Source organism: Manis javanica, chromosome 4, assembly GCF_040802235.1.
Source record: "Manis javanica isolate MJ-LG chromosome 4, MJ_LKY, whole genome shotgun sequence".
NCBI classification, from domain to species: Eukaryota; Metazoa; Chordata; class Mammalia; order Pholidota; family Manidae; genus Manis; species Manis javanica.
In genome coordinates this window covers 61,721,926-61,736,986 of record NC_133159.1, presented here as the reverse complement: position 1 = coordinate 61,736,986, position 15,061 = coordinate 61,721,926, and the positions used below count along the sequence as shown (strand labels likewise).

General features: G+C 35.6%; 1 protein-coding gene across 2 annotated transcripts in view; it reads right to left on the bottom strand.

The window, feature by feature from the left end:
- The window catches only part of TNNI3K (TNNI3 interacting kinase), a 313,877-nt gene that overhangs the window by 263,560 nt on the left and 35,256 nt on the right, over nucleotides 1-15,061 (bottom strand). For both annotated transcript variants that reach the window (XM_073234130.1, XM_073234131.1), the window contains exon 5: nucleotides 4,836-4,946. In XM_073234130.1, coding sequence (XP_073090231.1) covers nucleotides 4,836-4,946 — 111 coding nt within the window. The remainder of the gene's footprint in view (nucleotides 1-4,835; nucleotides 4,947-15,061) is intronic.

Sequence of the window (15,061 nt, the reverse complement as noted above, 5' to 3'; positions counted from 1 at the left end):
CATATGCTGAAAAACACTAAATTGGACATTTTAAATGGGTGAATTATGTGATATATAAATTTTATCTCAACAAAGTTATTTAAAACTATAATGCAGAAATACCAGAGATAAGGAATAGAGCTTAGAAAAATAGGGTCCATATAAAGAGGCACCAGAATATCTTGATGTCCTTGGTCTTTGAGAATTTCAGATCTGAGTATAGAGCACATTACCCTGACACTTATGTTTTAAGTTTCTATGTATCATTTCCAAAGCTTAAATTCTAGTCACGTGGGCTGAGAAGTTGTTTTTCTCTGACACGAGACAGCATGTGAACACCTGCTCTACCAATTATTATCTAGCTCTGTCACCTTCGACATGTTATTTAACTTTTCAGTGCCTGTTTTCTCATTTGGAAAATGAGAATACAATCTCAAATGAGGATTAGTCAATTGACATGACTGACACAAAATTATCACTTCAAAGTTGCTGTTATTAATTTTTTTTACTATTTGTTCTGATTCCAAATGTAGTTCATAACAGACTATTGTCTATTCATAAGATTGGAAGCAGATATGATACCTCTTAGTTATAAAACTCATGAGTACATTATCTCCTAAAAAGAGGCAGAGAGAGAGACCACATTTTATAATTCTAAACATTCACTTGTTTGTGCCTTTGGGGAGAAAAACTAAAGCTATTTTAAAAGAAATAACTTAGAGACAGTAAGAAGCTTCTTGGTAAACAAAATTCTCCCTTGAAACATTCAGATGATTTAGTTAAGAATGAACTGGAACAACATCAATTGCATTTCCTTGAAATCAGAAATAAATTCTGAAATAACTGGGAAGAGTCTCTGAAGCAGTGCTTGCATAAGTGTTTACAATCTGAAAAAGGGATAAGGTATGATAGAATAAATTCGATATGAAAATAAACATTGCACAAAGTGTACATGAAACATGCCTTTCACTTGCACAGTGTGTATATGAAACATGCCTCTCTGTGAAAAATAAAACAGTCCACAACTTCTGTATGTCATATATTGCACCTTTCCAGATATGGCTTTCGGTTTGCTATTCTAACAGTTGTCTACAGCTACAGAGAATTGATTTGTCTGCAGAACTGCAAAACTACTGCCTGAAAATCAAAGTGTAACAGTTATTTAAAGAATTATTTGACTAAGTATGAAGTACTTTATACTTGGAGTATGTAGTGTGTTGTGTGCTCACATACATGCATTATACCTCCATGGGTTCTAGTGTCCATATACTAAGTATCATATAAAGTTATTCTTCAATCAATTAATATTGCTTTAATTGTACATGTGGCAGAGTCTGGGCTTTAGATAGTAACATTTAGTTTATGTTTTGTTTTCTGAATACAATTTTTGTTTCTTTGAAGGATAAGCTCTTTCTTATTAATATATACAGGAGTCATAAAGGAATAATTGTTCTTTTATTTACAAGACTTCAGATTTGAAGTCAAATAACCAGCTTGGAGTCATCTCTATCTCACTTATTTGTTGTCTGAATAGCCCTGTGGAAATCATTTAACTTCTCTAATCTTCAGTTTCCTCACTGATGAACTAAATCCTATGGTAGCCATTTCACAGGAGAATGAAATGACAAATGCATGTGAAAGACAAAGCATGACCAAATGTTAGATAATTTTTTTTCATTTTCTATATTTGAGAGAATGTATGACTCACATTTCCCCTGGACTCAAAGGGGAGAAGAGGGTTTAAGGTATGTTTGTTGGTTGCTGACAGGATCTTAGGTCTTGGATAAAGTAGCATAAGCATATGTATTGATAGATGGATAAATTAGTAAGAGAGTAGGAGTAAGACCCAAGACAACCAATATTTGCCTGCTTTTCAAAGCACAGTAATCTAAATCTGAATCTGAAACTGCAGTCAGCATGTCTAGGAATCTACAGTACATGTTCTTTTTTCTATTATTGAAGGAGACAGCTGCCTAGTCAATGTAAATTTTATTGTAAAATTGTTTAATGGAATTCACAATTATGGGAGGACAAACACACTTGAGACACTAATGGAACTTCTGAATTTGATACGTGTAGACAAGAGACCTGTCACACTTAGCACCAGTTATTGTTTCACTGAGACAGGTGAGAAATAAAAGAATGTGTCTCCTATTGGAAGGGAACTCCCACTGATCCATTACCACTATCCCTGCTAAGCAAGAGTAAAATATAGGAGTGGAAGAACCATTTAAATTTTGGAACAGTAAGTAAATATTATATGTATATTTTTTCCCATTGTAGTCAACTTTTCTGTTGAATTTTATATCCAGGATTCTTTATTTATTCAAACTCTCCCTACAACTAATTATTGTGATACTACAATGTCCTTGTTTTCCTCATACCATTCTTTCCAATCATTCTTTGTCTACTCGATAGCTATTTAGTAATTCCTCAAGTCTCTGAGGATATTCTCTTAGGCTCACTCTTGGTCATCTGACACAATTTACAGCTTTCAGCCATTGCTATGGTTTCAAATATCACCTGTACATATAATTTCCAAAAATGTAAACTAAGTCCCAACTTATTCATTGAATGTCAGTTGCATATTTCTGAATGATTAATGAACATTTTTGCTTGAAAATGTCGATGTCATCAGTGAATCAGCATATTAGAATTAATTTTTCCTCTAATTGAATCCTTTATCCAGTCTTTTATCTATCTGCCTGTTTAATTATCATATCACCACTCTGGAATCCATACTTAATACTGCCATCAAATAAATCCTCTTCAAAACATTGTTTATCAAATCTCCAACCATTCTGTTGCTTAAAAAGTATCAATAGGTCCCCATTTCCTACTGGAAAAAAAAATCCTATTGGTTGTAAGTGTCTTTAAAAAGTGAGAACTTCTATACTCTATTACCTTTTTATCTACCACACCATCTAGTCTTGTGTGTTGTACATTGTAAATTACGATTGCTTATTGAATTGAATTAAACTCATTAGACTTATATTTGCAGTTTTTTTAGTCTGGTCATTACTAACACCCAAATCTACCTACAGGACTCTTCACAATCTGTTTCATGCTATCATTCTATTTACTCTCCCCTAAATGTGCTCAGCTCATTCTCCCTCCCCATTTTTAGACATGATTCTTGTTTTTTTGTCTGTCCAATTCTCAACACTCTTCAAAGTCAGCACAATTAGAAATGTCCTCTCTTAAATCATTCCCTAACTCTTCTAGTCCACATTGGTTTCTATTTTGTGTTTTATTGCCATTCCTTGCTATGTAATTATCATATTTCTATCATTCCCAGTTATCAAACCTACATTGATCTTTGACTCTTCCTTTTCCTTACTTATGACTACATTGTTACTTTAGAATTACTTATGTAATCTTTTCCTGTGTATTCATATTGTTTCCAGATATACGACAATACTAGGGGAAAGAACTATGTCATGTTTTCTCATACCATTCCTACATTTTAGTACTATCTGTGGAAAAAGCAGAAGCTCAAAAAAAATTGTTAAATGAAGGAATGAGTGTGGGTGGAAAGAAAATTTATTAAAAGTAGGTATTTACTGCATTTAATAGCTTTCACAGAAATAATCAAAGAAAACATTCTGCATTTTAAATATGGTGCTTTTCAGATATTTGGATACCATTTTTCTTTATTACCTGTAACTTAATTAGTCCATGAGATAAGAGAAAAAAGGCTAATGTATACATCTGTTTCATGCACCATGAGTGACTGACTATAAAAGTCATTAAACATTATACAGTAGTTAATGAAGGAAGCTGGAGAACCCATGAAGAATTTTAAGACAAGAGTAGAGACCTATTTGAAATTATTTTCGTAGAGTTTTCCCTAAGGCTGGTAGAATCAATATGATATTTCCTCCCATTCTATGATTTACGAAGCAAGAAAAGAGCTATTTGGAGATGCAAGCTCTTAACTACCTTGCTTTTGACTCTGTTGTAATTCTATCATTCATAAGTGTAATTAGCTCAGCACTAGATGAAAAGGATTTTGTTTTGCAAAACACTCTCATTTTCCTGGCATCAAGAGGTTGAATATGTTTCACTGGAACTTAATATCTACCTCATCCATTTTTCTTCCCAGACTTTTTAATATTTACCTTCCATTTACTCTATCACTGGCCTCAGTTGTTTTCTTTTTCAGAAAACATTTGATATTTAAATGATTCTAATGGGATTTCTTATCTCCTCAAATAAAACAAATTCACTTATACTTACAAAGAATCTCACCAAAAAGATTTATCTAATGGGAAATAAAAGGTTATAGTAAGAAGTAGAAATGTCAACATGAAGGAAATTATTTTGCTCTTAATGAAATATGTTAACATTTATTGAAATGACACTGTTAAGAGAGATGGTTCACACTTACTTTATAGATTTTATGTATGATTTTATATGCAGCTATATTGGTTCACAGTTGGGGTGTGTGTGTGTGTATGTATGTGTGTTAATGAAGAAACTACAGTTTAACTTGCAACATGACTAAAAGGGAGAAACATGTCATGAGGTAGAGTAACTTGCTTGAGGTGAATATAGCAAGTGGTGAAAACTGAGCTGCCTGACTCTAAAACTTGTGTTCTTTATCACTGTTATAAAGCCTCTGTGTATCTAGTCATATTTATATTAATTGACATTTGATTACACTGTTACAAAATAGACTGGATTGACTATCAAAAGAGCATTTATGTACCTTAATTTGATTCCCCAAAGAAACATGTGTTCAATAGTTAAAAAATAAACAGTTTCTAGAATCTTAAAATCCAGCATTTGAAAACAGTTGAGAACAAGAATCTAGAGGCAGGTTTATTTTCACACGTGGCCAAGATGTGACTTACCTCCAGGTGACCAGCTATTGTAGCAATATGCAAGGCAGTGAGGCCACCATAGCCAACCTGCTGTATGTCAGCTCCACTGTGAAGCAGGGATGTGATCAATTCTGCACTATCCTGTAAGGAAGCACATTTTTAGTGTTACTTTTCTACTAACAACAGGTTTGAACACTATTCAACAGGATTTATCGATTCCCTGTTAGCCAGTTTAGATGCTCAAAGAAAACAGAAGTGTGATTTCTGGCACAGGAGTACATGAGATTGCAGAGAGAGTTCTCTGACAGTTGAAATATAGGAATGAATGACACAGCCATTCAGTTACAATCAGTCCTCCACCACTTGACCATGAAAGACAGAAAGGACATTTACTTATAGTGAGGCTTTTCCAAACTCAGCTCAATCTTACATGTAGGTCACTCCAATAAATGTGCTTTCTCCAGCAACTACAGTATTAAATTGACTGCAGTGGGCTATTTCATGGTAGTTCAGTAATTGCTTCTTCTCTAATACATATGTGTCATGGATCCTATACATAATTAATCAGTAATTTCTTTCTTAACTTGAATCATCTTAACAGTGAAAATATTTGAAGTCTTATTTAAATGCTTAAGTTAGAATAATTAATGCAAAGACCAAAGTGATCCTTACTTTCTTTATACTATTATACATAGTATTGTTTTCACTGTCTTTGAGAGATGTGGAACTATTTTAAAACAGCAATAACATTCTTTTATTTTTTTATTATATAATTAATCTTTCATATGTATTAACTTATTTAAATCTGGCACATGGTAGGACTTTAAAAATAGTTGATTAATAAATTAAAATTTTAAATTGAATATTGCTCTAAACAACCCTATGAAAAATTACTATTATAAACTTGATTTTGTAAGTCAGAACACTCAAATAAGTAATGTAGAGGGCAACATAAACACAAAACCTCAGACTTGGAAGGGAACAAAAAGAAAGATCTTGTTTAACCTTCTTCTTCAAAATAAAAATTCAAACCCCACAACCCCCATAGTACTTGGCCCACCAACATCTCAAACACACCCAGTAGTAAGAAAGTCAAGTCTTCACCTGATAGGCTATTGCATTTGTGTGTATACATATAATTTCAAATACTGTTGATGAAGAAAACCTCCAGATAAAAAACAAAGTTTGGTTTCCTAATGCTATCACACATAAGTAAAGGTCTCATGGAAATAATAAAAAAGTGGGAAAAAAACTTCGGGAAAAAACTTCAAATAGCATAATGTTATAGTTTCTAAATCTTCCACTGTGCATACCTGTTGTACCAAGAAAGTTAAAGATTTTGTCTTCCTTTACTGTTCCATTTTCCCATTCTATTTAGCCTATAGACTTATGTTTTCTCCATTAAAAAACAAGAACAAAAACAAAAAGCACCCATTTTTCCCCTGAAGCTAATTTTAGCTGTCTTTGCCTTCATTTTCCAAGCTTCTGGAAAATGGTATTGACATGCACTGATGACAGCTCTGCTTTCATTTCTTTAGTATCTGTTACTACATATACCCCAATTTTGCATAAATCCTAACTGAGCTAATCATACTTCTTACTTTATCTCATATTGCCCCTTCTCACTAAGGTATATTTATTCTCCTTTTCCTTACTTTGTATTATCAAAAGAAATCACCAGACTGTTTCTACCATCTGAGATATAAGACCTCACACTGTCCTGAAGTCATCTCAGTTTCATAAGGTAAATTTCTATTTACCAACTCCAGTGTCAGTCATCTTCCTCCTTATAGTCAGATCATCTCTTTCTTCTTGACATCTTTATCTCTTGTTTTTCTAAAACCATATATTCATGATTTCTTTCTCTTTTGTCTCTTCTTTGTTTCTGTCTATCTTCAAAAAGTGAGTGATATGGCCATTTCTCATTCTAAATGCTACCTTTGTCAATTCTTATACAATCTGATAACTTATCTTGGATCCTGGCTTCTAAGTCCAAATTCCATGTATCCTGCCTACCAATAGCATTCCAGATTAAAAATTACTCTTGTAAATACCATTTATAATTTCCCAAGTATGATCTGTCATCTCTTAGCATTTCTTATTTATATTAATGGCACTTGCCTATTCCAAATGACCTTGAATCCCTTTAACTCTATCAGTTTCGGAATTCTGCTGGTTTTAACATATTAATACTTCATACATTTCTCTTTATTTCTAACATCACCTCTATTTTACACAGTCTTCTAACTGGTCTCCTTCACTAAACTTTTCTTATTGCAGTTCATCCTCCACACTGCTGCCAGATAAATTTTCTTAAACCAGTTTTGATCACATCATTCTCCTTTCCAATAAACTTGCCATATACTCAACAAATATTTATTGAGCATATATTGTGAAACATTGTTCTGATCAAGAGGGACACGGCAGAAAGACAGTTAAATCCTTGACTTCATGGAGATTCTATTTTTACTATGTATTATGTGAGAGGAGAGAGGGAAAATAAATAAAAATATTTTGTAAGTATCACAAAGTAAAAAAGGCTATGAGATAAAACAGGTAAATGATAAAGAGTCTACTTTAAGTAGTCAGGAAAAGCATCTCTGAGGAGGTTACCTTTGAAATAAAAAGAAAAGGGTAAATTTTAAAAAGGAGAGATCCAAGCCTTAATTTCAAAGATGAGCATTCAAGGACAGGCAGTAGCTAGTGCAAAAGTAAGATGGAAATAAGCTAGTGTGTTTGAAGGCCAGTACTGAGTAGACGGTTAAAAAAAAAAGGGAGGGAAAATAACGTTCAAGATAAGGTCAAAGACATCTGATTCTGTAGAGCCTTGAAGATCATGGTATCAGGGGTTAAGAGTCTTCCCAAGTGCAGTAGATAGTAGGGGGATAACATGATGATACAGAGGCAGGGAAGAATCAGGAAGAAGTAGTGATTGAGGTAGAAATAAAATGTTCTGTTTTTCACATGTTAAGTTTGAGAAACTTATAAAGCAGGGTTAAGATAGTGGGAACTAGAATTAGCCTCCCTATTTAAAATCCCACTCTGGTAATACTATGTGAACTGGGGCAAGTGATAAAAAAGGGGACAAGGGGAACCCTCCTACACTGCAGGTGGAATCTAAGTTAGTTCAACTATTATGGAAAGCACTATGGAGGTTACCCAAAAAACTAAAAATAGAAATACCATTTGACCCGGGAATTCTACTCCTAGGAATTTACCCAAAGAAAGCAAGTTCTCAGATTCAAAAACACATATGTTCCCCTGTGTTTATTGCAGCACTATTTACAATAGCCAAGATGTGGAAGCAACCTAAGTGTCCATCAGTAGATGAATGGATAAAGAAGATGTGGTACATATACACAATGGAATATTATTCAGCCATAAGAAGAAAACAAATCCTACCATTTGCAACAACATGAATGGAGCTAGAGGGTATTATGCTCAGTGAAATAAGTCAGGTGGATAAAGACAAGTACTGAATGATTTCCCTCATTTGTGGAGTGTAACAATGAAGCAAAAACTGAAGTGACAAAACAGCAACAGATTCCCAGACTTCCATAAGGGACTAGCAGTTACCAAAGGGGAGGGAGAGATGTGAGAGGATGGGTGGGGAGGAAGGAAGAAGGGGGTTGAGGGGTATTATGACTAGTACACACGGTTTGTGGTGGGGTCACAGTGTAGCACAGAGAAGACAAGTAGTGACTCTGTGGCATCTTACTACACTGATGAACAGTGACTACAGTGGGGTATGGAGGGGTGCTTGATAATATGGGTGAATGTAATAACCACAATGCTTTTCATGTGATACCTTTATAACAGTGTATATCAATGATACCTTAATAAAAATTTTTAAAAAGGGGGACAATGACTGTATCTGCCTGATGTAATATACATACAAATTGTATGTCCACAACTGATGTGATAATATGTATAAAGCACTTAAAAGGTACCTAGCAAAGCAATACTCAATAAACTCATTACCACTGGACATAGAAGTGTGGGCCTCAGCATAGCTCTCAGTGAAAACTTCCAAATAAGTGATTTGACTCAATCATCTGGCTCTTCTTTCTCCTTTTCCTTTAACTCTGCCCCACAATTTCACTTCCTCTGCTTCACTAGCTACCCATTGAAGTAATCAAAGTAACCGGAGAAAAACTCTAAACCAGTACTGAAAATTAGGAAATGGGTACCAGTTTTGCCTCCATCAGAAAAAACAGTTCACCTGAGTTAACCTTAACCTGACAAATGACCTTTAATTTTGAATGGTGAGGGTTAAAATATGAATAGTCTCTTAGATAAATGGGAAAGACATCACCTTAAAACATTTTTATGTGCAGATGGGTAGGCATTTAAATGCACAGAAATGGAGAAAACCTTTCTAAGCATAAAAGCTTTTTAAGCATGTTTAAAAAGAGAGAGGAAATATGATAAATTTGATCAAATAAAAGTATTTAAAAACAATATTATAAGATAAATGATAAATTTGAAAAATATTCATAATATATAAAACTGATAAGTTGGTTGTATATTTAGTATATGAAGAACTCATACCAATTCAACAAGAATTTATAAATGAATGTGTACCTTATGACAAGCACTGTACTAGGGTAAATTAAAACAAGTTGTATGTAAATCATGGAGCATATAAAACATTTACCTGTCAGGCAGATTGTAGTAGACACATTTTCATCCTTTATTCAACTGTCTTTGTATTTTCTCTTATTCAGCCAAAATTTGTGGAATGTGAGAGAAAGTATATAAAGTATGATTCCTTCAGAATAGTCAAATGGCAAGATCAAAAGTTAGAATGACTAAATTATTATTTCAAATCTTCATTGGATTTCTCAAGTTGAACTCTGATTGATCTAAGTATTTTTTTTTACTAAATACTATGAAGACAGGACTTTTATCTTACAAGCTATGCTAAAGAGAATGTAATAAAACAATCATGCTTCTTACAAATTGGTTACTATGGGCTAAGTCCCTTGCAAAATGTTTTACCAACATCATCTCTTTCAAGCTTCACAACTTACCTATGAAAAAATTATTACTATCCCTATTATATAGCTAATGACTCTCAGGCTCAAAGAATTAAAAGTACTTGTAGAACCTTAAATAGTTTGTAAGTGTTGGAACTAGATACAAACTCAGGTCTGTATGACTACAAAGCCCAGGCTTCACTCTGGACTTTCCATAGTGCTTTAGCTGATCTTTCCTTGGTTCCAAGCTCAAGAAAACACTTGAGAGGATGCAATTTTGTTGTATTTTGTTGTTTTTAACTGACAAGTTCCAAATACTTCTCCTGTATGCTACAGGAATATTGTATCCTGATAGAACAAATTTTTTTTAAATTTTAGTATCATTAATCTCCAATTACATGAGGAACATTATGTTTACTAGACTCCCCCATCACCAAGTCCCCCCAACAAACCCCATTATAGTCACTGTTCATCAACGTACTAAGATGCTGTAGAATCACTACTTGTCTTCACTGTGTTGCACAGCCCTCCCCATGCCCCCCCACATTATACATGCTAATCATTATGTCCTCTTCTTTCATCCCACCCCTATCCATCCTTTCCCAGCCACCCTCCCCAGTCCCTTTCCCTTTGGTAACTGTTAGTCCATTCTTGGGTTCTGTGTTTCTGCTGTTGTTTTTTTCCTTCAGTTTTTTCTTTGTTTTATACTCTACATATGAGTGAAATCATTTGGTACTTGTCTTTCTCCACCAGGCTTATTTCACTGAGCATAATACACTCTAGCTCCATCCATGTTGTTGCAAATGGTAGGATTTGTTTTCTTCTTATGGCTGAATAATATTCCATTGTGTATATGTACCACATTTTCTTTATCCATTCATCTACTGATGGACACTTAGGTTGCTTCCCTAATGGAACAATTTTAAAAATCATAAATATGGTACGCCTCCTGGAAAGGAAATTCATATAAAATTTAAAAATCAGGTGACTTTTAAATATTATAAAGCTGATTTAATTTATTGCTTGTATTCTACAATTTGTAACAAGTATCTAAGGGCAAATTTTTAAAGAACTCTTAAGTCTTGCATAGGGTATAGTCTTCTGGGGAACTAACAGATTTTCCTTTATGTATTCTCTAGCCAAATTTACATCATTATTATTTGCCCAGAAACACTGGAATGTGGGGTAAATAAGCCTCTGTGATGCATACACGTGTACAGTGCTTATTACTTTAAACAAAAGAAAATCTATGTGTGGAAGGGTAAGGCATAGACAAAAATCAGCCCAGCTATATCCTTGAAAAAAATAGAATTTGGGGTACATAGGCTTCCAAAGATTTATATAAATGAATGAAATTTTTTTGGAATTGTAGCAACTCTAACTGTACTATGCACAAAACTAAAACATCATCTAACACCCTTACTGGTGTTAGCTCCATAATTGTTACTATGGATAAGTCAAGATGGACAGCCATTAATGTCAGAGAGCTCAGGTTCTCTACCAACAAATTACTAAATTAAAAAAACATACTAGAGGGAAAGAGCCAAGATGGCAAAGTGAGTAGTTCAGCAGAAATCTCCCAAAAACATATATATTTTTGAAAACACAACAAATACAACTATTCCTAAAAGAGAGATCAGTGCATACAGTACAATAGCCAGGCTACATCTACATCTGTGAAAACTCAGCATCACATGAAGGGGGTAAGATACAAGCCATGGCCTGGCGGGACCTGAGCACCCTTCCCAACCCCAGCTCCCCAGCTGGAAGAAAGGAGTCAGAGCAGGGAGGGAGTAAAAGCCCAGGACTGCTAAACAACCAGCTCTAGTAATCCACACTGGGAGCACAGACACACGGTGCATGGTGTGCTGGATATTAGAGAAACGGAAAAGGAAAACCTGTGAGCAGATCCCCTGCAAACAGCTCCCCTGGAACAAAAGAAAAGCGAGTGCTTTTTTAAAGTCTTTAAAGGGACAGGGACCTCACAGCTGGATGAAATAGTCCTGGCACACACAGCCAAGCAGCTGGGAATCCCGGAGAACTCTAGGTGACCTAACCCCCTGGGTGGCAGCACAGCTCTGAAGCCCCTCACAGTGATAAGCAGCCTGCCAGTTGTCCCCCCATCTGGTGTGGACCCTGACACACTGGCCCAGTAGCAGGAGAGTGGTGGTGCGAGCTAGCAGCGGTGGCACCACAGGGGCTCAGGAGTGGTGAGCCGGTGGCAGCGGCAGCATAGCAGCCACCCAGAATCTCCTCCCAGCACACAGCCACCTGGGTCAGACCCAAAGGCCACCGCCAGTGTGCAGCTGCCAGGCTGGCATGCACTCTCACAGGAGAGCACACCTGGCATGCCTGCCACTCCCCACAGGGCTCTGCACTACCCTGACAGAGACCCCGCCCACAGCAGGTTAGGAGATTAACCTGGAGGCTGCACCAGGACTCTGGGTAACTGACACAGGCAGCAGAGAAGGGCAAGGCAACCACAAAGCAGGAAAGGACTTTGTTCTCCCAGCTGACACAGGTACTATGTGCCTACAGCTACCTCTAACACCATGAAAAGGCAGAAGAATTTGGCCCAGTCCAGAATTACCCAGACAACACCCGAGAGAGGGCCTGAGGAGGTAGACTTAACCAATCTACCCAAAAAAGAATTCAAAATAAAGGTCATAACCATGCTGATGGATCTTCAGAATAATATGCAAGAGTTAAACAATAAAGTTGGGAGGGAGAATATAGAAATAAAACAATCTCTGGAAGGACTTAAGAGCAGACTGGATGAGGTGCAAGAGACCATTAATGGAATAAAACTCAGAGAACAGAAATACAGAGAAGCTGAGGCAGAGATGAAGTAAAGGATCTCCAGGAATGAAAGAATATTAAGAGAAATGTGTGACCAATGCAAACGGAACAATATTCTCATTATAGGTGTACCAAAAGAAGAAGACAGAGAAAAAGGGATAGAAAGTGTCTTTGAAGAAATAATTGCTGAAAACTTCCCCAAACTGGGGGCAGAAATAATCTCTCAGACCATGGAGGCCCACAGAACTTCCAACACAAGGGACCCAAGGAGGACAACAGAAAGACATATAATAATTAAAATGGCAAAGATCAAAGACAAGGACAGAGTATTAAAGGCAGCGAGAGAGAGAAAAAAGGTCACCTACAAAGGAAAACCCATTAGGCTATCATCAGACTTCTCAACAGAAACCTTACAGGCCAGAAGAGAATGGCATGATATATTTAATGCAATGAAACAGAAGGGCCTTGAACCAAGAATATTGTATCCAGCACGACTATCATTTAAATATGAAGGAGGGGTTAAACAATTCCCAGACAAGCAAAAGTTGAGGGAATTTGCCTCCACAAACCACCTTTAACAGGGTATTTTAGAGAGACTGTTCTAGATGGAAGCACTCCTAAGGCTAAATAGATGTCACCAGAGAAAATAAAATCACAGCAAAGAAAGCAGACCAACCAAATACTAATAAAGGCAAAAAAATAAAATGAAGTACTCATAAAATCTGTAAAGAAAACACAAAAGAACACAGAATAAAACACCTAACACATAAAGAATGGAGGAGGAGGAATAAGAAGGGAGAGAAATAAAGAATCATCAGACTGTGCTTATGAGAGCTTAATAAGTGAGTTAAGTTAGACAGTCAGATAGTAAAGAAGCTAACTTTGAACCTTTGGTAACCACAAATCTAAAGCCTGCAATGTCAATAGTACATATCTTTCAATAATCACTCTAAATGTAAATGGCTGAATGCACCAATCAAAAGACACAGAGTGACAGAATGGATAAAAAAGCAAGACCCATCTATATGCTGCTGACAAGAGACTTACCTCAAACCCAAAGACATACACAGACTAAAAGTAAAGGGATGGAAAAAGATATTTCATGCAAACTATAGGGAGAAAAAAGCAGGTGTAGCAGTACTGGTATCAGAGAAAATAGACTTCAAAACAAAGAAAGTAACAAGAGATAAAGAAGGCATTACATAACGATAAAGAGGTCAGCCCAACAAGAGGATATAACCATTATAAATATATATGCACCCAATACAGGAATACCAACATATGTAAAACAAATACTAACAGAATTAAAGGAGGAAATAGAATGCAATGCATTCATTCTTGGAGACATCAACACACCACTCACTCCAAAGGACAGATCCACCAGACAAAATTAAAACAGAGATCAAGCAATATATGGAGACAAATGACACCAACAGCATAAAGCCCCAACTTCTGTAGGATGCAGCAAAGGCAGTTCTAAGAGGAAAGTATATAGCAATCCAGGCCTATCAAAAGAAGGAAGAACAATCCCAAATGAATAGTCTAAAGTCACAATTATTGAAACTGGAAAAAGAACAAATGAGGCCCACAGTCAGTGGAAGAAGGGACATAATAACAATTCGAGAATAAATAAATAAAATTGACAACAATAAAATAATAGGAAAAAAAATCAATGAAACCAAGAGCTGGTTCTTTGAAAAAATAAACAAAATAAACAAGCCCCTAACCAGACTTATTAAAAGAAAAAGAGAATATATACACATCAACAGAATCAGAAATGAGAAAGGAAAAATCACAATGGACCCCACAGAAATACAAAAAAATATTAGAGAATACTATGAAAATCTATGTGCTAACAAGCTGCAAAACCTAGAAGAAATGGACTTCCTAGAAAAATACAACCTTCCAAGACTGACCAAGGAAGAAACAGAAAAATCTAAACACACCAATTACCAGCAAAGAAATTGAATCAGTAATCAAAAAACTACCCAAGGACAAAACTCCTGGACGAGATGGATTCACCACTGAATTTTATCAGACTCATAGAGAAGACATAATACCCATTCTCCTTAAAGTTTTCCGAAAAATAGAAGAGGAAGGAATACTTTCAAACTCGTTCTATGAAGCCTGCATCACTCTAATACCAAACCAGGCAAAGACCCCACCAAAAAAGAAAATTACAGACCAATATCCCTGATGAACATAGATGGAAAAATATGCAACAAAATATTAGTAAAACGAATTCATAAATACATCAAGAGGATCATATACCATGATCAAGTGGGATTCATCTCAGGGATGCAAGATGGTGCAACATTTGAAAATCCATCAACATCATCCACCACATCAACAAAAAGAAAGACAAAAACCACATGATCATCTCCATAGATGCTGAAAAAGCATTCGACAAAACTCAACATCCATTCATGATAAAAACTCTCGACCAAATGGGTACAGAGGGCAAGTACCTCAACATAA